The sequence below is a fragment of the Maniola hyperantus genome, chromosome 28 (genome assembly GCF_902806685.2).
Source record: "Maniola hyperantus chromosome 28, iAphHyp1.2, whole genome shotgun sequence".
NCBI lineage: Eukaryota > Metazoa > Arthropoda > Insecta > Lepidoptera > Nymphalidae > Maniola > Maniola hyperantus.
Window position 1 is genome coordinate 372,156 of NC_048563.1, and position 26,440 is coordinate 398,595.

General features: G+C 37.1%; 2 protein-coding genes across 4 annotated transcripts in view; one reads left to right on the forward strand and one right to left on the reverse strand.

Annotated features, from left to right (window-relative positions):
• The window catches only part of LOC117995129 (uncharacterized), a 57,473-nt gene extending 48,886 nt beyond the window's left edge, over positions 1 to 8,587 (forward strand). For all 3 annotated transcript variants that reach the window (XM_069508355.1, XM_069508356.1, XM_069508357.1), the window contains 5 exons: positions 440 to 1,950; positions 2,267 to 2,403; positions 3,041 to 3,192; positions 4,004 to 4,176; positions 4,856 to 8,587. In XM_069508355.1, coding sequence (XP_069364456.1) covers positions 440 to 1,950; positions 2,267 to 2,403; positions 3,041 to 3,192; positions 4,004 to 4,176; positions 4,856 to 5,099 — 2,217 coding nt within the window. In that variant the 3' untranslated portion in view covers positions 5,100 to 8,587. The remainder of the gene's footprint in view (positions 1 to 439; positions 1,951 to 2,266; positions 2,404 to 3,040; positions 3,193 to 4,003; positions 4,177 to 4,855) is intronic.
• Positions 8,588 to 18,637: 10,050 nt separating this feature from the next.
• On the reverse strand, positions 18,638 to 26,132 carry LOC117995125 (uncharacterized). Its single transcript, XM_069508409.1, has 6 exons — positions 25,915 to 26,132; positions 25,175 to 25,340; positions 23,358 to 23,587; positions 22,227 to 22,367; positions 21,017 to 21,189; positions 18,638 to 19,609 (listed from the first exon to the last, which is right to left on the reverse strand). The coding sequence occupies exons 1-6, from the start codon at positions 26,130 to 26,132 to the stop codon at positions 19,131 to 19,133; spliced, it is 1,407 nt and encodes a 468-aa protein (XP_069364510.1). The 3' UTR covers positions 18,638 to 19,130.
• Between the last annotated feature and the right edge of the window lie 308 nt (positions 26,133 to 26,440).

Below are 26,440 nucleotides of genomic sequence, written 5' to 3' on the forward strand. Positions count from 1 at the left end.
TTATGAAGGGATAGCAATAGATTTAAACTTGCCATTTTAGTTTAGTTTCGAGATTGTGTACAATGGAATCAGCAACAATCTCAATTTAATTTAGAAGTGTCGAATCTCGTGACCTTAGGTGCCAGTCTTGAAGTGTTTCAATTTGTAGAGTAGCACTTAAAGTTCGTTTTTTGTCCTTTTCTAGTTATATTTAAAAAAAAGATGCACAAACTTTAAATTGAGTTTAGAGAATTACATCAGAATCGACGCCAATGTCTAAAATGATAATTGATTATTAAATTGACTGTCCTTGTATCAAATCTTTGAAAAGAGCGACCGTCGAGTTTCTTGCTGGTATTTCTCTGTAGGAAAGGCATTCCGAACCAGTGGTAGATGCATCCGACGATTCAAAAATACTTGTGAAATTTTATTTATATTTTTTAACCCTTATCTTTTACAGTTGGATTTCACAGACGCACTGCAATCAAAATCCTTCGAAACCGACGATGAGACAAAAAACATAGACATGTACGTGCCAGAAAAGGACGAAAACATTGACGCAGACTTTGAAACTTTACATGATTTGGAGGAAGAATTTGGCTGTACCAGTTTTGATGAGTGTTCAAAGTATGAGATCATTTCTACGGACAGCCCCAATATCATTTCCAGTGGACGATCAACGTCAAGGAAAATACATTCCACAAATTTCGAGTTTGGTGCTCCGTTACTAGAAAACGAAAAATCCACTAGTTTTAACAAACCTAACATCAATGCTACTCGTATGTTAAACTTCGATGACGAAAACTTCGAGTTTACTTCACCGGCTGTCAAAAAACATAGCGTTTCTGTCAAGAAATCGTTGAAGTTTACAGAAAAACACAACATATCTGTCAAGAAAACGTTAAAGTTTACAGAGACACCGACTAAAACGGTTCTGAGACACGAACGTAGCGATTCTAGTATCGGATCCATGTCCATGTCTCCTAAAACTGAGTCAACGAAATTAAGGATATATCCATCTGACTCCACATTGTCTATGGAAAGTGGATTTATATCCGAATTGGAGGATCAGTTCTTGGATTTCGAAGTATCGAATTCTCCAAAAATGGCTAACTTCAAGGAATTGCTGTCCGGACAAATTAAAGACAGTTTCACAGGCAACAAACTATTAACTGATAAAATGAAGAATACTTTTGAAGAAAATCAACTGTTATGTGATAAAATTCAAGATGATTTCGAACAAAAGCAGTTAAAAGAGAATTCAGATAAACTGTTTAACGTTTCTAGACAAATTATGCATGGTTTTGAAGAAAGTCCGTTATTTTCTGGAGAAGTGAAGCGTACTTTTGAAGAAAATCAATTACTTTCTGAAGAAGTGACGCATACTTTTGAAGAAAATCAACTATTATGTGATAAAATTCAAGGTGATTTTGAACAAAAGCAGTTAAGAGACAATTCAGATAAACTGTTTAACGTTTCTAGACAAATTATGCATGGTTTTGAGGAAAGTCCGTTATTTTCTGAAAAAGCGAAGCGTACTTTTGGAGAAAATCAATTATCATCTAAAGAATTGACACATACTTTTGGAGAAAATCAGTTACTTTCTGAAGAAGTGACGCATACTTTTGGAGAAAATCAGTTATTTTCTGGAAAAGTGAAGAATTGTTTTGGAGACAATCAGTTATTTTCTGAAGTTAAGGATACCTTTAGAGAAATTCAGTTATTTTCTGAAGTTAAGAATACCTATGGAGAAAATCAGTTATTTTCTGAAGAAGTGAAGAATTCTTTTGAAGAAAATCAGTTATTTTCTGGAGAAACAAAACAGAGATTAGTAGAGAAACAGGTCAATGTACGGAGGCCATTGCAGAAGAGTTTGAGTTTCAATCCAGAAGGCTCCAGAGCTAGAATCTCGTTGTTCTCTATTAGAGAGAATGAAAATCAAGAGAAGAAGAATAATAAAAGAAATGAAAGGTAATATTTTATGTTTTTACTGTATTAATCTGTATACTAAGTGAGGCACATGACTGCTTGTGTACACTTAGCTTTCAAAAATCCCGTGGGAACTCTTTGATTTTCCGGGATAAAAAGTCGCCTATGTCACTCTCCAGACCCTTAGCTATACCCATGCAAAAAAATCACATCTATCCGCTGCCCCGATGCAACTTGATTGAAGGACAAACCCGACAAACAAACAAACACACTTTCACATTAATTATGGATATTGATGGGTAGTGACACTAGTGAGGAACACACGAACGTTTATTTTTATAAGATCTATTTTTTCCAGAACTGATTTGGAGAATATTTCAAGTAAACGGAGAAGATCGAATTGCCAAAGTCCAGAAGTGGAGAAGCCAGTTAGACCAGTTCTCCAACGGGCGTTTTCTGAAAACCATGCGTCTATTATGTCGGCCATGACTAGATGTAAGTAAATGTAAAAAAAAACATGTATTGTCTATAATTTTAGGGTTCCGTATCTCAAAAAGGAGGGTGTGTTTGACCTATATGTATGTTCGTTGCTATGTCCGCTCGTAACTACTCAACGGCTCCATCGATTTTGACAAATGATACGTCATTAGATTCATCTTGACAGCGTGAGTGTTACTGGGTACATAAAATTCTTAAAACAGCTGATTTTAAGGCCGAAAAATTGTTTTTTCACGACCCCCGAGTACCAAAATAATAGTTGCTTGCTTGGTTTACACTTTTGGTTGAAGGTACAGTGCGCCAAGGCTCTCTTGGCACTTGAATGACAGGGGGGCGCTGTTGTAGAATTTTCGCCACGCGCCAAAATAACCATGTCGCACTGTAAAAGAATTAAGTTTTACGAAATTTGGAAATTCTACTCCCTCACCTACCAATACGCACATGGCCAGCGTGGTAGACTATGGCCAAAACCCTTCTCAGTCTGAGAGGAGACCCGCGCTCTGTAGTGAGCCGGCGATGGGTTGATCATGGTGATGATGACTCCCTCACCAATTTTCAAAAAATCCACTCTAGCGAAGCCAGGGCGTTTCAGATATTTATAATGTTAAAACAACAATTTTTTCTTTCTTTCTAGTCGAAACCGAGCCGGGTCTAATAGGTGACTTCACACTCCCGTTCGCGTTACCACTCACCAGCGGCGAGCACGCGGACCTTAGCTCCATATCCTGCGACACACTGGCCGGACTGTTGCGGGGAGATTTTGTGGACAGCATTAACGAATTCCAGGTAAAAACATTGGGGTTGTAGAAATTTATTTCTAAGAGATGCTAGATGGCGTCACCACTCACTAGTACATTCGATCGCGTATTCGTCACAGTGGTACGTACGGTAACGAAATTTAGTTCCGAAAAGTGATACTAGGTGACGTCACCAGTACATTGGATCGCGTGTTCGTGATAACACACAGGGCACGGATCTCTTTTACAGACATTGGTACTTATTCTGAGCACAACCTAATTTTAGAGTATTCGCATCTTCTTACTAATGTAATATGAAAAGGACAGACGCAGTTTTAAAATTTAATTTTTATATGGTAAAACCTGTGATTTTAGCGCACAGTCGTTTAAATTTGTAGCGTGCACTAAAATTTAGTCTTTAAATGTAAAGTTCATGTTCTGTCCCTTTTTAGCATTGGTAAAAAGAAAAGAATGCAGATACTCTAAATTTAGTTCAGAGAAAGACGACGGAATCGGTGCCATTGTACGCTCCAACAAATTACGTACCATTATCACAATAAATGTCTTTAGGCATCCCCCTACGAGGTACAAATCCTTTTAAACAGAAAATCGCTGATAAGTTACACCAAATAAGTTTCTTTAGAAGACGTGTCTTGAACATTATCATTGTTGTTATAAGTCTCGCAAATTGCTATTGCGCTGGAACCGCACTTTAACATCATTTTGATGTCAGCCGAAATCAAATATACCATCAGCTCGAAACTTCAGTCTAGGGCAGACGTCACTGGCGGCCACGCGCATTAGCAATTTGCGGGACATATATATCTGAACATTTTTTATTTTAATCATTTGTGTTTCAGGTGATAGACTGCCGGTATCCTTACGAGTTTGAAGGCGGCCACATCGCTGGCGCGGTCAACCTCTACACTCCTGAACTGGTGCTGTCGCTGGTGGAGCAGCCGCGCTGCGGGGGCCCGGGCCGCAGCATACTGGTGTTCCACTGCGAGTTCTCACGAGAGAGGGGGCCCAAGCTGTAAGTACTTTTTTTTTAAATAGAGATAGCGAGCAAAAGAGCAGGCGGGTCACCTGATGTCAAGTGATTACCGTCGCCCATGAACATTTGCAGCACCAGAGGAACCGCCGATGCGTTGCCGGCCTTTTAGGAGTCCGCCCCTTGAATAACCCCATATTGTAATCTAAAGGGAACACCGCCGAAGGAAGTTGATTCCACAGTTTGCATGTGCGTGGAAAAAAGGATCTGGCACAACGGGTGGTCGAAGTGCTCCAGAAACACAAGTGATGAGGGTGAAATTGGTTGCGGTGGCGTGCGGTGCGGTTGTAGAAAAAGGAGGGTGGGATGAGATCTGTCTGTCGCTAGCCTTTCACAGCCCATCCGTTCAACTGATTTTGACGAAATTTGGTACAGATACAGCTTGCATCCCGCATGCATGGAAGGACATTATCCCGGAAAATCAAAGGGTTCCCACGGGATTTTTCAAAACCTAAATCCACGCGGAAGAAGTCGCGGGCATCATCGGCCCAATTATAGTATACTATACTATAATTGGGCCAGTATGACCCTGCTAACGGAGTCACGTCGATCCGTTGCGACGTGATTGAAGGACAAACTAACAAACAAACATTTTCGCATATATGGGTAGTGATAATGTCTATGTGATGTATGTAGTTTAAAAATGCCTTTTTGCCCTCAGCTCCCGCTTTCTCCGCTCGAAGGACCGACTGAAGAACAAGGAGAACTACCCCTCCCTCCACTACCCCGAGGTATACCTCCTGCACGAAGGCTACCGCGCTTTCTACCAGCGCTACCCTGAACTATGCTCCCCATTGGGGTATACCGCTATGTTGGACCCTGACCACCGCGTGGCTCTCAAAAAGCACCGCTCCTTTAGCCAGACCTCTACCTCTAGTAATAGACGAAACCGGTTCCTGCTCTAACCCCCCTCCATTTGTGCAATGTCTACTTGGTCTACTTAAAAAAATGGCGTGGTCTACTCAAAAATAGCGTGGTCTACTTAAAAGCGCTGCGGTCTACTCAAATAAAGGCGCGGTCTACTCAAAAAATGACACGGTCTACTCCAAGATGTCATGGTATACTCAAAAATACCATGTTGTACTCAGAACTGACAAGGTCTACTCGTGAATACCTCGGTCTACTCTATGTTGCGGTCTATTCAGCTTAGCATAGCTTGTCTTTTCAAAATATTTCAGTGTAGCGTTCTTTTAAAAAAACTACAATCTTTCTAAAATACCTCTTTACCGCCTTCATATCTGGACTACTAAAAATTTCTGGTCTTCTAAAAAACTGGATTATTTCTGGAAAAGTTTGGATTACATTTACCTGTAAAATACCCCGGTCTACCTCATAAAGGCTTAAAAGACTACTCCTAAAAACCGTCTACTAAAAGCTATGGACTAATCCTAATTTTTGTCTACTAAAAAAAGAGTAGACCGTTAAAAGTATACTTATTATTAAAGTAGACCAAAAATTATTTTGTATGCTTTTAAATTTTTTAAATGTTTTGACATGACATAAGTTTTTAAAATATTTGGAATAAATTAAGTAGGTACTCATACTTATTAATTTTATAAAAAATAATGAAAAAATATTCTAGTTTTTTAAGAAAATTGTATATAGTAAACAATAAAAATATGCCATATTATTATTAAAATTAAGTACAAAATAGTTTTTAGACAAACACCCCACCTCTGTAGTTTTTATTATTTAGTTTTTAGTTTGAAAATAACTAAAATATCACAAGAAATACCTATTATAATATTCTCGTACATTTTCGCGATACTTTAATTGAAATAAAGATGCGAACACATTACTGTGTTGTGTCGTGTTGTAACGCGACACAAGGTGATCGGAGCTATAATGCTGTCGTCCTTTTGATAAAAAGTAGTTTTTGAATTATCTCCAAAAACATAGAATTTTAAAAATACTGGTGTTTCAAATTATTTTTCTGTGTAGCATTACTTTTTAGAAATACGTGTCAGTTTTTGAAAATTTACGTTTTTTGGAGATAACTCAAAACTTACATATTGGAAAAGTTAGCTTGTTTATAGAAGAAGGACGGCAATAGACGCATTCTGATTGGTCGATCGCTGCATCAGAAGGCATTACGACACTCCACAACACAATAGTGAATCTGCAACTTAATTCGTAATGTGACGTCATATTATCACATTAAAGCACCCCTACTACCAAGCTTTGAATGTAATTAATGTTTAACTTTAAATTGCGATTCTTCCAATTAACTGACATCTTTTTCGATATACTAGTAATGAAACCTGCGATCTATCGCTGCAACTTTTTAGCCATAGTAAGAGAGTATCAGCCAATCACAAGTAATTGCGATCGTCACATTGTAGCTTTCAAACCTTGGTGCTTGGCCAATAGACTTAAATAAGAGTTTGCTTATCTGGATAATGTTGATATATTTCGAGTATCAAACAAAAATGGACTTAATTCGTTTTGCGTTAAGGTTCGTTTTCGTCCTCTCATCGACGTGTACCTCTCAAGTGTGTAAAATTAAAGCTGTAGCTGAATAAATGACTGACAAAGTGCCTTAAGTCCATTTTACTGTGACCTTAAAGCATTTCGATATTCAACATCTATCGACGTTTTTCGGAATGTATAAACTCGTGCTAAGTGCCCTAGACTGAAACTTTTCTATTGTACATGCGAAAAAATATATATTTAAGTTTTAAAAACTAGGTCTTTTAAGCTTTAAAATACAAAAACTGTGTGCCGTTTAAGACCCAAGAATAAATTAGGTTTATTAATTAAATGTAAATAGATAGAAAATATTATATTGATACTAGTGCATACACATAACTGTGTTGTGTTGTGTTTTTGACGCAACAAAAGGCTATTAGAATCTGTCATTTAACAAATTACAATATTGCTACGAACATCTTGAGCATTCTAGCGAATGCTCGTCTATTCTTCATGAAGATGTCAGACTTGACGGTCGCGTGTGCTCGCTAGAATGCTCGCCAGAACGCTCGATAGAATGCTCGCTAAAATGTTCTCGTATTTTTCTGTGAAATAACATTCGCACGAATGCTCATTACAAGTGAATGCTCAAGTTTATCAGCACCTTTAAGATAACCACACCCCGCAAACCACTTTGCATGCAGGTCCCACGGGTCATCAGTGTCAACCAACATAACTTGAATCCCACTCCCATACAACGCCCATTCGAGAGCTCATGTTACACCGGTTATGGGGTGGTCTGAAACCGACAATAAATAGCTACTTGAGGCAAATGGTTATTGGTATTAGGTTGTGTATAGGTAGTATAACAACAACGCTAAGTTTTTGCTAGCGTTCATTTTTGGTACCTTGTGTCACAGTGTTACACACGGGGGTGTGACTCAACGGGAATAACCCCTGGTTACACCCTGTATTACATAATAAAGTTGTGAGTGAAATTAGCTAGAGGTTTATTCTATTGGTCGATAGTCGCGTCTGATTGCGTTACAACACTCCACAACACAGCCATGTGTGTGCAGCTTAATTTTGACGCCATATTATTTTTTTAAAAAACTGACTTTTAACTTTTTAACGCGATATGTCAATAGTATGGCAAAAGTAATGTACCGGATTATTTAATTAAAATCTCATTAAAAAGATTTACTTAAAAACTGTTTTGGACTCTATAATAATCTGTCACGAAGATCAAACCAAATGCAAAACATATGATAATTTTTTACATATTTGACAGTATAACGCCAAATTCAACGAGATGTTGGAGATATTTAAAAAACCGGTCAAGTGCGAGTCGGACTCGCACACGAAGGGTTCCGTACCATCGTACAAGATTATGTATTTTTTTACATGGCGGCCATTTGAAATGCCACTCTGTAGCTATTACGGTTCTTGAGATACAGCCTATTGACAGATAGACGGATGGACAGGGTATGGAATCCATTAAAATGATACTATTATGAATATGAGAACTGATGTGCCCAGGTCGCTCTGCTAGTATGCGTTGCGCCTAAACAGCTTAGAGGTTATAAGCTAATACACAAACAAACCATTCATTAATATATTCCTCTAAAAATTACAAAATTTTGGCAATATAAGAATACGCTTTCAACTATAATTTAATTAAGAAATTATGTCATAAGTAGAATAATGTTATGTTATAAGGGAAAAAAGATTTATTTTTTATTTAATTAAAATAGGTGTAAGTCCCGCAATTTGCTAATGCGCGTGGCCGCCATTTTAGTGACGTCAGCACTAGTGATGGTATATTTTTACTTAAATATACATCAAATTACTTCAAAATGACGTCATTTCGATGTTAATGAGACATGGTTCCACCGCAATAACAATTTGCGGGACTTATACAACTAAAATTATGTCGTACCCATGAATCTATATATATATTTAAGAATATTAGCCATGTTAAATGACTAATGGGGCTGATTCTCTAGTACACAATCTCTAAACTAAACTAAATTAACAGGTCTAAATATAGTGCTTTCCTTTTCCGCAAGCAACATTATGAAAGGGATAGCAATAGATTTAGACGTGATATTTTAGTTTAGTTTAGAGATTGTGTACAAAGGAATTAGCCACAATATTCCCCTTTCCTCTCCAATTAAGCGTCATGCTTGTGCTAGGAGTAGGTACGACAATAGTGCAACGGGCGGGGTTTGAACCGTCGACCTTTCGGTTTTCAGTCCACTCCTATACCGGTTGAGCTATTGAGGCTCTAATATGCCTATCGATAGAACATTCCTAATACGTACTTGAAGCAAATACTTCGACTGCCTAGTGAGAGCGAGAGGTCGGACACCGAGTCCGGTGTCTCGCTCTAATTTGTAAGGCGAAGTGGGATAGCGATAAGATACGCGGCCGAAAGTAATGTACATCGACCTTTAGAAGGAAGATTTGTTGAGCGTTGAGACCGACAAACGTCATATAGGTATGAGTGACAGAGACAACGCACTACTAAAGGCCGATGTACACTACTTTCGGCCGCGTCCTGTAAGTTTGCTTCGAATAGGTATTAGGTGCTCGATTCACCTTTAGGGCGGTTACGCACTCATCCGATCCGAGTCCGTGAAAATACGTTCCGATGTAGTCATAGAACTATTTATATGGTAGCTTATGATGTAGGTAGATATTTTTTATATCCGTATTTTCACGAATTCGGATCGGATGAGTGCGTGAACGCTCTTAATATACATTCATGGTCGTACCTAGTTTTTAAGATCACATACTATATTATTATTTTATTTCACAGCGAAGTTTTTTGTTTGAGCACTTTCTAAAACTTATTTTTCCAAAAGAAAACAGTCAACAATATATTTCAGTATCCATTAAAACCTAAGGGTGTAAACACATTACTGTGTTGTTCTGTGTTGTCGGAAAGCGATTGGAGTCATAGATTTTGTATGAAGACTTACACACCAATCTGTACTGTATAAAAGTATGGATATTCATGCTCGAATATTAAACGACTTATTGTTTTTTTTAATGAGATTTTCCGGTAATCCGTGAAGTTTACGCTTACTAGTTTAATTTATTTTCCTGTAAATATTCTTTTTTAACTATCTTAAGTTACAGCATGTTTCAAAATTTTATTGATTTGATATTATAAAAGAAAATTTGGACTTTATTTTTTAATGTATTATGTTTTATGTTTTGACTTACGACACTATTTTTTTTTTTACAAATTTTCAAAGACCCTAGTGTAACTTTTCAAGAACCTAAGTTAACTTTACATGAGCATTGACGACCTCCCTGGCGCAGTGTTAAGCGCTGCGGTCTTATTGATGGAAGGTCACGGGTTCGATTCCTGGCAGGGGTTTGGAATTTTATTATTTCTAAATGTCTGGTCTGGTGGCAAAGCCGTGCCGCCAAGCGATCCGGTACGATGCCATATAGAAACCAAAGGGGCATGGGTTTAATAAAAACTGCCATACCCCTTCGAGGTTAGCCCGCTTCCATCTTGGACTGCATCATCACTTACAACCAGGTGAGATTGCAGTCAAGGGCTAACTTGTATCGGAATTTAAAAAAAAAAGAAAAGCATTCGTCTGACATTTAGAATTAACGCGAAAACGTGTTAAAGGCAATTTAAGTAACTCTTGTGTCAAATTTTTAACTTGAAAAGTACGCTAGGGCCGTAATCGTCATGTTAATTTAAAATTAATGCCAGTTTTTTAAATACGTTAAAAAAAAGAAAAGGGTTTTATAATATGAGATTTAACATATCGCCAAAACTGATACAGGAGTGTCAAAACATTAACGTCAAAGTAAAATGGACCTTCACTGCCTTATGGTCCGTTCATCGTACAGTGCGACAACACTGTTTTGGCACGTGGCGAAAATCTGAACTCGTCAAGTCACAGTGCGACAAGACTCTCTTGGCACTTGAATGAAATTGACAGGGGGCGCTGTTGGAGAACAAAGGCTTAGACTATTCAAACAAGAACAAAGGGGAGACCTGAGGGCAACTTTAGTTCCGATTTTCGCCACGCGCCAAGATAGTGTTGCAGAAGTATAGGGATGGTCTTCAATAATAGTCAGTTTCCAATTTCACTTCACTGTATTTTTAAGCATAGCTTGCGCCTTCGACTTAATTCTCACAATTGACCGCCATTTTTATTAAACCTACGCTTTTTATACTAATTTGACAGGACAGCAAAAAGTGACATATTTTAAAGGTTGGTATTATTTAACTTCCAGTATTTTACAAATTGCAAAGTGATTGAACTAAATGATACTTCCTGTGACGTCACAAATCATTAACGTAACAATTAAATCAGCTAGATGTTAAACATGACACAAAATATGTTGATTCAAATAGTTAACAATTAAATATGACTCATAGTCCATTCCCGCCAGATATAAATAACAATCAATCCATTGTATAAGTCTGGATGCCTCATGATGATGGCAGCCATGGAGATGTGGTTTTTGACATTCGGCCATCCTGGAAAGGCCGTGTCTCACGGCACTCAGATAACATCCCCGCTTTCGCACCATCAGTCACCTGACAAAAGAGAAATACCGAACAGTATTCACTTGATTGATAGGTACTTAATTTTATTACAAATATGTACCTACATATTAATAGCATATACCATATAAAATATTCAGTTGATTTATTAAGTTATCAACTACTTCTAATCAAAATTGTTATTAATGTTCCTCTTTTAATCATTACTTTAAATGTTTTGCTATAGTATTTAGGTAATACATAATGGTAACATTTGATTACCAGTAGGTGGGTGTTTGAAATTGATGAAATGTAAACGATTTCGTTGTATCTGCAATCCAAAATTGTAGGTAGGTACTTGTCTATCCAGATAAGTTTATAACAGCTGACGTCATGACTCATGAGACCATTTTATTAAGGTGGCGCAGTACGCTCGACCTAACCTGTATGCTTTTCACTTGACATTGTATGAGAAAGGTGAGAAGCACGATGATTTTTACTGAAATCAAGGGTATAGGAAAAGTATTTTGAGAAAACAAAAATACTAAATGTATGTTCGCAAAATAGAATATTTCAACTAATGAATAAATAAACTATGTCTAGTGTTAATTTGCTTTAGAATTTTCATACCCTAATTATTTATTTACGCCCAAAGTTGTCATAAATTTAGTGTTAAAATAGGAATCTTTTGAGGCTCGAACTTTCAAATCAATATTTTTTTTAATGTTTAATATATCAATAAACCTAGATAATGGCAAGACAAACCGATGTAATACTTAGTTTTGAGCATATCATATCAAATAATATAGTAATTACCCTCCTACGTTTGTATGAAGAAAGCACTGAACTGAGCCCACTTAAGAAGTTAAAATTGGTTTAGATATCTACTGCACAAGAAAAGCTAGGTTTGACATTGTAGCATATCACGGGTTATTTTTCAAGGTCGTTATTATATTATTATCAAGTTAATAACTGGGTAAGTAACTGACGTTCGACGTTCCTAGAGTTCTGCATTAGAAAGAACATTACATGGGCATGACACCTATAAACTTAAGAAAAACAGTATGCATACTTAGACGAGATTTCATTTCTATCCCTTTTAAATCTGCAGGGGACGATTATTGAATTTTATATTCTTATGGTCTTGTTTTAGCAGAGTTTACTGTAGGTACTTTTAATTCATCTCGAACAATTTATCATGGGAAGGTCAAATAGATTCCATATCCAAGTCATTGTGTTGGAGAGAATAGAGATCACACAGAGACTATGTTGGAGTGATTCACACACACACACACACGTACACACAGAGGCATACACACCATTTGGGTAGGCGACACATATGTATGTCACACGTTGCACATATCACACAGACTATTTGCGCAGGTCACACAGCCCCGTTGGGTAGGTCACACAGACTCGATGCGCAGGTCACCAAGACCATTTGCGTCGGTCAAACAGTCTTCTTTACGATTTACTACAGTCCCTTCTTTAGGAAGATCTCACAGATATGCTCTAGGGATGTGACAGACATCATACTTCAAATGCATTTTTAGTCCAGTGATGAGTTTCCATGAGGAATAAGGAACAGAACACGGGTACAGAATAAAACAGTCAGGGTAGAAAGTATAAGAATCATCTTACAAACAAGAATCATAATATTATTGATACAAGAAACAGGACTGATACAGACTAAAGCATGTAGGGGAGTAATTCTGACAATGCAAGAATGTCATTCGTCACTTATCGGGATTTTTTGAATTTATAAAAATACAGGAGTAATGTTACTGGCATGTCTCAGTTGCATATTAAATAATAAAATCAAACTAAAGGAGTTTCTAATTTTATATAACACTATTATTTAATTAATGAGTTATTCATAATAATAGTTTATTACTAATTAATTAGGATTTTGGACTTATGGACCAATATTTCAATTTAATCGTGATTTCTGTATTTTAATCATACTTACTAGATTTACTGTAATACTTAATGTAATGACTGTAGTATAATTAAATTAAAGTAGAGTTGAGCTTCGTTTAACTATAAGTTCTACCTACTATTGTTTTTATCTAATTTCACTCTTGACGATGACATTTTTAGGGGAAGTCACTTTCGAAAGTCACTCAGACATTTCGATAGGGAAGTCACTCAGAAGTTTCGTTACGGAAGTCACACAGATATTGAGAAGTCACTCAGATGTTTTTTATGGAATTCACACAGATGTTCCATTAGGGAAGTCACTCAGACATTTAGATAGGGATGTCACTCAGATGTTTCGTTATGGAAGTCATACAGATTATCCGTTAGGAATGTCACTCAGATGTTTCGTTACGGATGTCACACAGACGTTCCGTTAAGAAAGTCGCGCAGTCTTTCAGATAGGGAAGTCACTCTGATTTATCGTTAAGGAAGTCACACAGTCGTTCCGTTAGGGAAGTCACTCAGACATTACATGTTTGATGATAATTAGCATCTGCTGATTTAGCGATATATTACCTTTCGATTCAAAATTAATAACTGTTAGTTTTAAGTAGGTACATCGATATTATTTAGCTCATAATATGTATATTTCAACGTTGCCAGTGCGGCTCCCTCCGGTGCAAGGTCGCCACTCCAGCACCCCAGGACACCCCAACGTCTATCGATTGATGATGATGATGATGATGTCGATGATGTATATTTTGTCATCTGTGTATTTTTATTATAATGAATTTTATTTAATCTATTGATGACATTTAAATTGTGTCTTGAACTAAGCCCTGCCCGCTTAATTTTGCACATCAGTCTTTTTTTCAACTACATATTTCGTTGTCAGTTTAGTAATTTTATGCTTCGAAGTCATGACGACCGTGCTCGAAAAATAATAGTTCACGATCGTAATCACCTATAATTGGTTGATGCTCACCATCACTCATCAGCTATCATGCATTGTTGCAACAAGAATACCTAAAAATCGGCCTATCACAATAATTGAGATTGTAATAATATTTGATACAGTTTATCCGCAACTGACCCACTGCTGTCATTGTAACATTATTGTCTTCCTGCAATTCGTAAACCTATCTTACTATTACTTATTAACTTGTAAGCATAATCCTATTACCTACTGAATTTCATCTGTACTAGCCAATGGTTAACCTGTACGCTATCTATCTTTTAGTTACGATAGTCTCTTTTATATAAATACCTAGTTTTATTGTGTATGAATTTTGTTTTAACTTATTTATTTTTTATTAAAGTTATAGAATGTACACTGTACAGGGCATTATTTTTGTTAAATTCAATGCCACAAAACCTGGTAACCTACATAATATTTGAGATAGTGGGTAGGTAAGAAAAATGTGCAGCTCAACTTGTAACATCGTGGTATTGCTGTTAGTGAAACCGGTAGTAGTGATCCGTAGGTAATTATTACACACTATATAGATTGCTCTTTTTTTTTAAGTTTTAGTAAAATTTTTCGTAAGATTGATTTTTAACGTAGGAACAATAAATTCGAGTCGTCATTGTTGTTGGTTAGTCAAATAAACAAAATATAAATTAAAAAAAATAGTTGCTGAGTTTTTGTCGGCTATTCTCAGGTCTGGGCGCGTTTAGAACCCTCGTAGCTTTAGTTTCAAGTTTAAGTAATTAATGATCACCATTACATTATTGTTTTACAAATTCAACAATTAATGATCAAAAAGTGTACAATGTTACCCAATTTGAATAAATGTTTTGACTTTGAAATAGTGTATCTATGACTACTTATCTAAAAAAAAATTCAGTACACACAGTTCCTAGCAAAAATTAAATTTCCAACATTAATCTGGCTCTATTTTCTGGTCTACAAGGTGTTTAATTAATTTTATAAATTTTGTTACATTAAGATTAGTTGGCTAGACGTATTGTAGTTTTCTTAGTTTTATTGGGTTTCTCACACAGTTTTTAACTTGGATAAGTCACACAGACATTATATTGGAAAGTCATTAGAATAGAATAGAATAGAATGTTTTTTTTTTATTCATGTAAACTTTTTAAAAGTGCTTATGAATAGTCAGGTAGTTTTAATTTACCAGTAGGTAAGCATGAATAGGTCACACAGTCACTAAAGTTGGGTAAGGATTAAATAATTCAAATGTCCTCGTATTTAAAGTCTCGTGGTGAACTGATTGCGGCCGATCCGAACAAATCAGACCAACAACTTGGAAACCAAGATTAATATTTATATGTATGAGCCTTTAGTTTTTGAAACCGGAACAGAATCTACTTACTACATCACCTACGTTTATAAAGTAGCATACATACTTCAATGCAGATAAACTCTCCAGAGATGGAATAGCATAAGTTATTTTAGTTACGAATAAGAACATTAAATATTGTATTACTCAGCACACTGAGCCACCCTATGAGGCGGTAGTCATGGGACTCATGGACCTATGCGGTGGTCAGATTTTGTGATTCGATTTATTCCTCGGGATTTGCGGTGACTGGAGTACTTAGTAACGTGTACAAAGGTTATTTAATTTTATCGGCTGCCTAGTGATAATGATAATCAGACCTACATCGGAGAGATCACAAAAAGTATACACCTATTTTTTTGTAATTACACACACATGCACATTATTTTACACAAATTATTACATAAAGTGATTATATTATGTGAGTGCACCTAAAGCCTCTCCTCATGATGAAATCTTTAGATACTTATGGTATTTTTAACTCATTTTACAAAAAAATAACTTCCGGGATCAATGTAGGTAGGCAAAGATTCTATCTGCACTAATGTAATATTGTGAGAGTAATTTGCATATTATGCTTAGAAAATTTGTTGGTTAGATGTAATACGACTCACCGAGTGTAGGTATGCTCGACTTGTTGCTATGGCGACACAGGAGTCGCTGCCCTTGCGTCCCGCACGGCGCGGCGTGGCTCGTAGCGGCCGGCACGGCGGGCGCGGCGCGGCGTGGCTCGTTGCGCCCCGATCACCCGATGCCGGATTTGTTGACATCAGCAACCCCGTGGCTCGTGATTGATCCGTCATCGTCAGTAGATTACAGCAGCGCTTCTTGTTCACGCGTGGCAAAGACGTAGTTGAACTTTAATCCCCTTTTCTACATCTTGAAGCCCGCGCTGAAGTAGTAGATTCTTCCACAATTTTCCGATGACGATAAGTAGGTACTCTCAATAAAGTAAGTAGGGCGTCTGGTATTGGTATTGTAGACCGCAATTTTGCACGTAGATATTTCAACTTCAAGTCCTCTGATGTTATAATACACAGAAAAGTCCTCTGGTCGCATCTTGAAGATGAGTTTGCGTCGATATAGGCCCGCGGCGTAATTTTCTAAGCAGAGGCGTGGTGTTTTCAGAAGAGAAAAAAAAAATCTTTGACATTCTTCAATGTTCTGCTCTCTTCTCTTCTTAGTATCCCACTTCTGAAATGTTGCAGAAGTATAGGGATGGTCTTCAATAATAGTCAGTTTCCAATTTCACTTCACTGTATTTTTAAGCATAGCTTGCGCCTTCGACTTAATTCTCACAATTGACCGCCATTTTTATTAAACCTACGCTTTTTATACTAATTTGACAGGACAGCAAAAAGTGACATATTTTAAAGGTTGGTATTATTTAACTTCCAGTATTTTACAAATTGCAAAGTGATTGAACTAAATGATACTTCCTGTGACGTCACAAATCATTAACGTAACAATTAAATCAGCTAGATGTTAAACATGACACAAAATATGTTGATTCAAATAGTTAACAATTAAATATGACTCATAGTCCATTCCCGCCAGATATAAATAACAATCAATCCATTGTATAAGTCTGGATGCCTCATGATGATGGCAGCCATGGAGATGTGGTTTTTGACAATAGTCTTGTCGCACTGTACGTGGTATTTGTGGTACATATCCACAGTCAGCGCTCGAAGCGTCCTTGGTTTAAAGTCTGCATGATTTTAAATCAATTAAGTCTGTTTTACTCTGACGTTTCTGTGTTTCAACTATCGGATTTTATCAGCTTTGGCGAGATGTTAAATCTTATATTACATTTAAAAAGCAAAAACCAACATGTGAAGTTTTTCGTGTTGACACCTTTGAAGTCGCAAATATTGTTGTGTTGTTGGGTGTTGTAGTCTCACGACAGAAGGCGATCGGAGGCATACATTTTATATGAAGACTTGCATACTAATTCGTCGAGGCAGCGCGCTTCGATTGGTCGATCGCTGTTGCAAATTGCATTGCAAGTTGCAACACACAACAACACAGACTTGATTGATGTGTTTGAGCTTTAACTATTATCTCTAAAAATAAATCAGAAATTACGTTAGCTATAAAATACTTTTAAACTATTTTTGATCGTTTCGTTATCCTCGACAGAGTTGCATTTAACATTTTGGTAACAATTTCTGATACAAACTTTAATATATTATAATGTATATTTAACAATAGTTAAATTGATAAAATATAGAATATAATTGTGAATTTTTAGATTATAAGTTGAAATAAATAAATAAATTATAAAAAAATAATAAAGTATTTAATTTTTACACCAATTATTCATAATAGGTGGCGCTTGATTGAGGCGGTATGGGTATTGTAATGGCTATCTAGTGATAGTGAAATATGGAATAAAATTATGGGAAATCAATGGGTAGACCACCACTTATAGACGCCTAATAGCCGGACACCCCCCCGATCGCCAAGCTTAGGCAGTTTAGCATAAAAGTCGGCCCACGCCCGTTCCCTACCCTCATTCCGCACATTGTCTTGATAACGTGACTTGAGTCCACCAATCACAACAAAGCATTCTCCCCTGTCCCCCGCCCACATTTTACGATTTTGTTTTCATGCCAAACCTTATATGCGTAGGTACTCTTGAGAGAGTAAACGTATACCCATTGACTTATATTACTTTGTATGGACAGGGCTATTGAACAAAGAAAATGGCACCGACTCAGTGGTGCTTTAGCACCAATGCAACCTCAGTCTAGATTTCAAACGGGTCGTTCATTATTATCTAAGAGGTGGCGCTGATTTATTTGGTTTCTAAAGCGTGATTTTTTTTTAATAATTCTAAGTTTTGAGCACGTTTGAATAAAACAATCATTACATTCGTATACATATTATTTTAAAAACACGATATATTTTATTTTTTTAAATGACAATAATAATTATTATTATAAAATACCTACACATAATTATTTATTTATTTTATTTCTTTTTTACATCTTATTAGAACGGCGCCACTTACACTAACTAGATAATTAATAATAAATTTAAATACAAATAAAGGTACAAGCAAAAATACATAAAATACAAAACGATAAAAAATCAAAGGATTTTGAATATGTACGCTGAGAACATTGAACGACATATTCATTATTATGTATTTGGTTTATTCCCGTTCAGTCACTGGAACACCATCTATATACTTTAGTACATTTATTTCTAATAAAAACAATTTTATAAGAACTAGGTACAGTACGCAGTAGAAAATAATGTACATACGACCTTTAGAAGGATATTAGCGGATTTGTAGAGCATTGTCTTTGTCGTTGAGACCGACAAAACGTCATATAGCTGTATGAGTGACAGAGACAACGCCGAAATGTCATTCTAAAGGCCGATGTACATTCTTTTCTGCCGCGCGTACTGTAAGTAAATTGAAAAAAAAAAGTTGTAAAACTAAATAATTATCGCCCAGCGTCTTCGCTCCCGTGGGAACTTTGGTCATAGGGTTAGGCTGGGCGTTGATGAGTCACTCAGGACTTTTCTTTTGTTGATTTCCATATTTTGTCGTTAGATGGCGCTAACAAAAAAGGTATCAGTGAATGCAGAAAGTTAATGGAAACCAATATGGCTCTTAACCATCAATTAAAAGTAGTTTTAAATGTCTACATTTTAAACGCGCACGTTTCAATTTTCAATCAATGACTTATCATTTTTTGGCAAAAGATGGCGCTGTTATTTAATAATTACATTACATAATTAAATATAATTTAATTACAATAAGAAAACGCTTAGTTTTCTGTATTATTCGGCGTTTCGACTTTACTTTCTCTTACTTCAGAACTCCCTTTATCTTCGTCAATAGAACTCCTAGATAACTGCCGTAAAATACTCTCAAAGATTTTCGGCGCGCTTTTTGTATTTGGAAGCGAAATGTCAGTTTGCGTCGGCACGGACTCCCATCTCTTTTCCTCCTTTACTTCTAGAGGTATCACCGTCTCTTTCAGATCCAGAGACAAGTTTTTCTTTTTTAATTCTGTTTCAGGATTAGGTTTTTCGACTTTTAGCTCTTGTATTTTTTCTGAACTATAGTCTCTATCTTTAGTTTGCCTTTCTATGGCTTTTGTTAGAACATTGCCTAGTATGTGAGCGCATTTTATGACATTTTGAGTTTCGCGAGGCGTCAAGCGTATACCTTCGTTTCTGATTATGTTGTTTATGGTTTTGATGTTTTCCGGCGAACGTTTTCTGGAGCCGTCTGTTGAAAATTCTGCAAGAACCAAAGAAAAATTATTTTATTGTTATGCAAAAGTTGCATCTAAATCGACTCAGTCCATAGAATTCTTTGTATTTAGTTAGTGGAGTAACAGAATTGATTATTAGTGCTACTTAGGTTAAAAGAGTTTTGGGGGTGGGTGGGTTTTGGGTGTAAGCGAAATATTGATTGAAGAGCTAATCGCGCGGCGGTATAGAGAAACCTGCCGTCGTTCTGACCTGTTACGTGCCATCAAATAGATCGGTATCTAGCTAAATCACCCACTGCGTAGGTATAATATCAGCTATTTAATCAACTTACAAAATAAGGAGGTTTTCAATTCGGCACGTTCTTTAGGATTCCGTACCCGAAGGGTGCCAACTGCCAACGGATCTCTAAAAAACGTGCCAAATTGAAAACCGTATTGATGATTAATGTTGCGATATCTACCACAACAAAAAACGCGAAAAAATAAAAATTTGAATTTTTTCAAAGTTCGCAATGTACCTATTGCAAATAAAAAGTCGGAATGACGTCTGAAACGTCTGACGCTATAAACATTTCGTAGATAGGTGCCGTGGGATCAATGCCGCGTCGTAGGCGGGGCACTGACCCCGAGTTTTGCACGCTATACATTGCGGGTTTGAAAAATACTAAATCTCTAAAACAACAAGTCTAAGAAAAATGGTTATTGTTATTTGAACTGTGTTTAGGGTATAATAATAGCGCTAAGTTTTTTCTAGTGTTCTAATTACACCCTGTATTTACATGAATGCAAGAGACTTATGTCCAGCACTGGACATCCATTGGTACTTTCTACCAGATTGCGATGGAGAACTTTGGCTACTAAAATAAGAGCCAGCGCATGCCAGACCTTCGTTATTTTAAAGTGAAAGTTTCTCTGCGTATTGTCCCCAACACTGGGAGGAACGATCAGCGACTATGAAGTTTGGATCGTGGTGGCTTTGGGAGACAACAGGTAATAAAGGTGTAAAGATCTTACGTCAAGGTTTAAAGTGTATTTTTTTATATATATTTTTTAGAATAGTATTACTAGAAATCAAGTCATGCATTGTCTGACACTAGTATCGTGGCAACCCCCTGCCAGACACCTTAAACTTTTAAGCTTTTCTTTTTTTTTATATAAAACTAGCTTATGCTCGCGACTTCGTCCGCGTGGACTACAAAATTTCAAAACCCTATTTCACCCCCTTAGGAGTTGAATTTTCAAAAATCCTTTCTTAGCGGATGCCTACGTCATAATAGCTATCTGCATGCCAAATTTCAGCCCGATCCGTCCAGTAGTTTGAGCTGTGCGTTGATAGATCAGTCAGTCAGTCAGTCACCTTTTTCTTTTATATATATAGATAACGAAGGTCTGGTACGCGCTTGCTTTCTCTGTATACGGGCTAACACAGTTACCTAAGTCAGCCAGCTCGATGTCCTCGGAGCGGTAGGGGGTCGGGCACTGGTCGTAGTACCGGCTGACGGGAACCTTGGCCAGCGAGTTGTTGTAGTTGGCCCAGAAGTGGCCCCACTCCCCCTCGCCCCTCTCGCCCCTCTCGCTGCACTCCTGCCACGTGCTCACACAGAAACTGGAAATAATGGGGCATGCACAAAATTGAAACCTATAGGTTACTTCGCTGAGTTCGCGTTGACCTAGAGTCATGGGCAGGTAGCAATGTAGCACAAGTATAGTGAATTTGTAGTTAGGTACAATATGAAAAAGGAGTTTAATTTCGAGGCCTACTTACGCAACGTTCGTTGACCTCTAGCATCAGTCAGATGTTATATTTGCAATATATTTTTTATATGTTTTTATATAAAATTATATATTCAATTATTATATGCAAATGAAAATACAATAAACAAAAATACCAAACTTATTCTAGAACATAAAAATTACAGATCGAAAATATCATCTAAACCTATATCTAACCTATTTTATATGCGATGTAAACTTTTACAAAATTATAGGATTTTTAAATTTTTTTGTGGTATCATATCAGTAATCTGTCCATACATAAAACTGAATCGCCGAAATGTAAGTAAATACGCGCATAACTTCCGAACGGCTGCACCAAATTGGATGATTCTTTTTTTTCTGTGTTCGTTATTATCAGGATAAGGTTTGTATAAAAGATTTTTTTTTTTCAAAATCCACGGGACATGGGACGCGGATGAAGTCGCCGACAACCTGCCAGCTTACAGTGCCTATATTCGCTTGGTTTTGACATTTTAGTTTAAGTTTAATTTTATGATTTGCCTGTATTTTATAAACAAATATTTAGTCACACTCAATAATCACAACTGTTAACTATATTTGTACGCCGCCATGGCTAATGTGCTGGACTGTTTCTTAGATGTAACATCTTATGTACCACATTATGCAAATAAAGAATTATTCTATTCTATTCTAACCAGTTAGATATAAGTCCCGCAAATTGCTAATGCGCGTGGCCACCATTTTAGTGACGTCAGCACTAGACTGAAGTTTCGAGCTGATGGTACCTATATTTTTATTTCGGCTGACGTCAAAATGACGTCATTTCGATGTTAATGAGACACGGTTTCATCGCAATAGCAATTGCGGGACTTATACTTGGGGACTACGACTACGTATGATAGATACCTGTCCTGCAGATCCTGGCTGCGCGGAGACACGAGGGTGTCAGCGACGCCGGCGACACTGTCGGCGGATGACGCTGCTGAGTACTCTGGTGACATCGAGGAGTAGTCCAGCTCCGTACTCACTGGCCGTCTCGAGTGGATACTGAAAGAGGAGGTTTAAAGAGTTGGCGCGCACCACGTTGCCAATTGCCACATCTTCAGCTTCGTAACCCGTTGAGCTATGTCGGTTACTCTAGTTCTCCTACGGATCTCCTCATGTCTGATGTGATGACGTAGACAAACTCCGCACATAGCTCTCTCCATCGCCCGCTGAGTGACTCTGAGCTTTCTTTTGAGGCCCATAGTTAGCGACCATGTCTCGGATCCATATGTCATCACTGGCAACACGCACTACAAAATATTATTTATCTAGTTTAGATAATAGATTTCGTAATAAAATATTACAAATAAATTACTTAAAAAAAAAAAAAGGTGCTTAGATGACAAAAGTGAGATGTTACTCACACGATACCTTGCAGCTGTTACCAACACGCAGTTTGGTTTGGTCTTCAAGCACTGAAGAATTTTAGACAAGAAGATATCTTGAAGCTTCTTGAACGCTGCCCAACCGAGTTGGATTCGGCGGCTGACCTCTTAGGTATAGATGTCGCTAACGGCTAATTTTTTTATTTTATTTTTTATTTGTATTTATTTTATTAAAGAAGAATATTTACAGTTTACAATAAGTTTGGTGCATTCATAAACTTTAAATAAGTTTTTCCGTACACCAATGCCGTCGACAGTTGATAGGTACCTACACGTAACACATTCATTTATTGGTATACTTAATACTTAACAGCTAACTAACAATTACTTAATAATATAAACTAACAACATTGAGCTAAATGTAAGTTATTTTAAACTTAATATACATTAAAAAATTATTTTAAACTTAATATACCTACATAAAAAAAACACAGTCATTTATATAATGTAGGTAGGTAAGAAAACGTTCATTATTACGTAAGAATACGTACGTAATGGAACGAACTTCTTTGAAGTTACCCCGCTGCCGACTACATCATCACTTACCACCAGGTGAGATCGCAGTCAAAGCTAGCTTGTAATGGAATAAAAAAGGAAATCAACTCACCTATAAGTCCCACTAGAAGAAGTCTTATATACACTATCTCTAGAAGACATGACACTCTCTCTGCTCTTCTTTGACTCTAGTACTCTCTTAGGTTCCCTCGGGTAAGAGCTAGGAATCTGCATGGAGGAACTTCTCACTTTCTGACAGAGCTTCTTAGGTGTAGATGTCGCTAGTGGTCCAAGTTTGTCTTTTAAACGGTATTTTAAGCTTAGGTCTTCGAAATCCGACACCTGTGTGACATAAAATCAAAAAATTTTGCGCGAAGGATCAGCCTGGCTGTTCAGTGCGGAAATGCACTCTTGGCACCATTCCACTCGGGCATGATTTGTATCAGTGATAAATTATGGGCATTATTATAAACAGGATGATGCCCGCAACTTTGTCCGCGTGGATTTAGGTTTTTAAAAATCCCATGGGAACTCTTTGATTTTCCGGGATGCAAGCTATTGCTGTACCAAATTTCGTGGAATGGGCCGTGAAAAGCTAGCAGACAGACAGACACACTTTCGCATTTATACCTAAGGGGCGTCCATAAATTACGTGAGGTGTTTTTTTGAATTTGTCGTGTCGTGAGATTTTATTCAACCCCCTCCCCCAACCCCCAACCTCACGTGAGATTTTTCAAAATGTGGGTTTCTTACGTAAACGCGTTGGATACTTGAATGAAATTATTTTCTTTCGAACGAAATAGTGAATGATCTTAATCGTATTACGATTACGCTTAAGATTAAATCTTAATCATGTACAATTTGGATTAAATGGACCAAAATAGTATAATTTTTATTGTTTCAATCAGAAAAAAAATTGCGTGATAAATGCCGAGACCCACCCTCTCTCCAACGTAAGATTAGATGAGATTTGACTCGACCCCCTCCCCCCCTTAAACATCTCACGTAATTTATGGACGCCCCCTACTATGAGTATGGATTGAATAGGTAAAAAATCAATCGCCGAATGACTTTATAGTTCCTCTCGGTAGGACGGCATTCCGAACCAGTGTTAGCTTCTTTTCATTATTCAATACTAGCGACCCGCCCCGGCTTCGCGTGGGTGGCAATGTAGATACTTATGTTTTACTTTTATATTTACATTTATTTTTACTGCTATTTTTTAGATTTTGTTCTTTTTTATGTCACTGTTTTGGTTTAGTTTGTTCTTTTTATGTCACTGTTTTGGTTTAGTTTATACAAAGTTTTATTGATCAATGAAGAGATAACGCAACGGGCGCGGTGCGTTTTTATTAATCAATATAAATTATGGCGCAAACTGAAAACCAGCGCCGAGCATTGTGCGCAGTGCTCGGCTATGCTGAGTTTGCGACCTTTTGTTTATTGTTAGTCTTTAGTTTAGATAGTATATTAGATATAACATTGTACATACTAGTTACTAGCAATAATGTAAACAATAAAGCATATTTTATTATTATATTATTATTATTATTTATGTAGTGTCACTTCCATACTAATATTATAAATGCGACCACCGCGCCGCCACCTCCGTCTCGTTTTGTTGCGTGTAATATTTGTTAATTTTAGATGGAAGCTTGATTTCTTCCGACATTTTGTTCAAATATCGTCATATTTCAACAAATTAACACAAACCAATATTAAATTATGCATATAAACCTTCCTCTTGAATTACTCTATCTATTGGTGAAAACCGCATTAAAATCCGTTGCGTAGTTTAAAAGATCTACGCGTTCATACATACAGACAGCGGGAAGCGACTTTATTTTATACTATGTAGAGAAGCACTTGTAAAAATTTATTTGAATAAAAAATCTTTTAATTCTATTATACGTTTTAGTTTAAAGGTACCTGTGATAAATCCAATGACACGTCATCTTCTAGAGACGCTTCACGGCTTCTAGATTGTGCAGAGTTGGTTCTTTTGGGTGAGTCAATGATTCTTTTTGTCTTCAGCAAAGATTCAGACGACGGTCGTCTATGATACGAGCCTGGCAGAGAGTTAGCTCTGTCGCTTCTGAAATATATAAAGATCCGTTCAAATACTATCCTCGATAGCTCAACGGTTAAATGAGCGGACTGAAAACCGAAAGGTCGCCGGTTCAAATCCCACCTGTTGCACTATTGTCGAACCTACTCCTAGCCCAATCTTGACGCTTATTTGGAGTGGAAAGGAGAATATTAGTCAGCAACTTGGCTAATATTCTTTAAAAAAAATAACTATCCATCATTTTTTTTGTTTTTTTAGGATTCCGTACCTCAAAAGGAAAAAGTCCATCTGTCGTGTCTATCAAGAAAACCTCATCCGATCCATCATTATGATCAACCCATCGCCGGCTCACTACAGAGCACGGCTCTTCTCTCAGAGTGAGAAGGTTTTTGGCCATAGTCTACCACGCTGGCCATGTGCGGATTGGTAGACTTCACACACCTTTGAGAACATTATGGAGAACTCTTAGGCATGCAGGTTTCCTCACGATGTTGAATGCGGACGTCCTAACTACTAGGCTATCACAACTATTTCTTATTGCTATTTCCTAAATCCTTATGCCTATGGTAGGTTCACAACTCTCAAGAATGGGGAAACTTACCTTTTCAGCAACTGTTTCCCGGTCACTACAAAATCTAAATTCTGCTGTTTGGGTACTTTCTTCGGAGTCGAAGAACTGGAATTCGGAGGCGTATTTATCTTCTTTCTTTCCGGCTCCTTCTTTATGCTGCTTCTTCTGGAGAACGGACCGGAGTTCCTTCTAGAACCTGGCCTACTTTTCGCACCTTCTGGGTCGTCTACCCATTCGGAATTATGCATTTTGACTGGAAATCAAAAAAAATTATATTCATAACTGATCTACGTCACAACGGTGCAACGGGTTGACGTGATTTTTTGCATGGGTATAGATAAAGACCTGGAGAGTGACATACTACTTGACTACTTTATATTCCGAAAAATCAAAGAGTTCCCACGGGATTTTTAAAAACATAAATCCACGCGTACATCAGCTAGTCTATAATATTTTAGAAACAGGAAAAAGTTACTACTTACCGATTTTCCAAGAAAAAAGACACCACACTATTCAAAACCACCCATATTCGTGTATAACATGTGTGTCTGTGTGT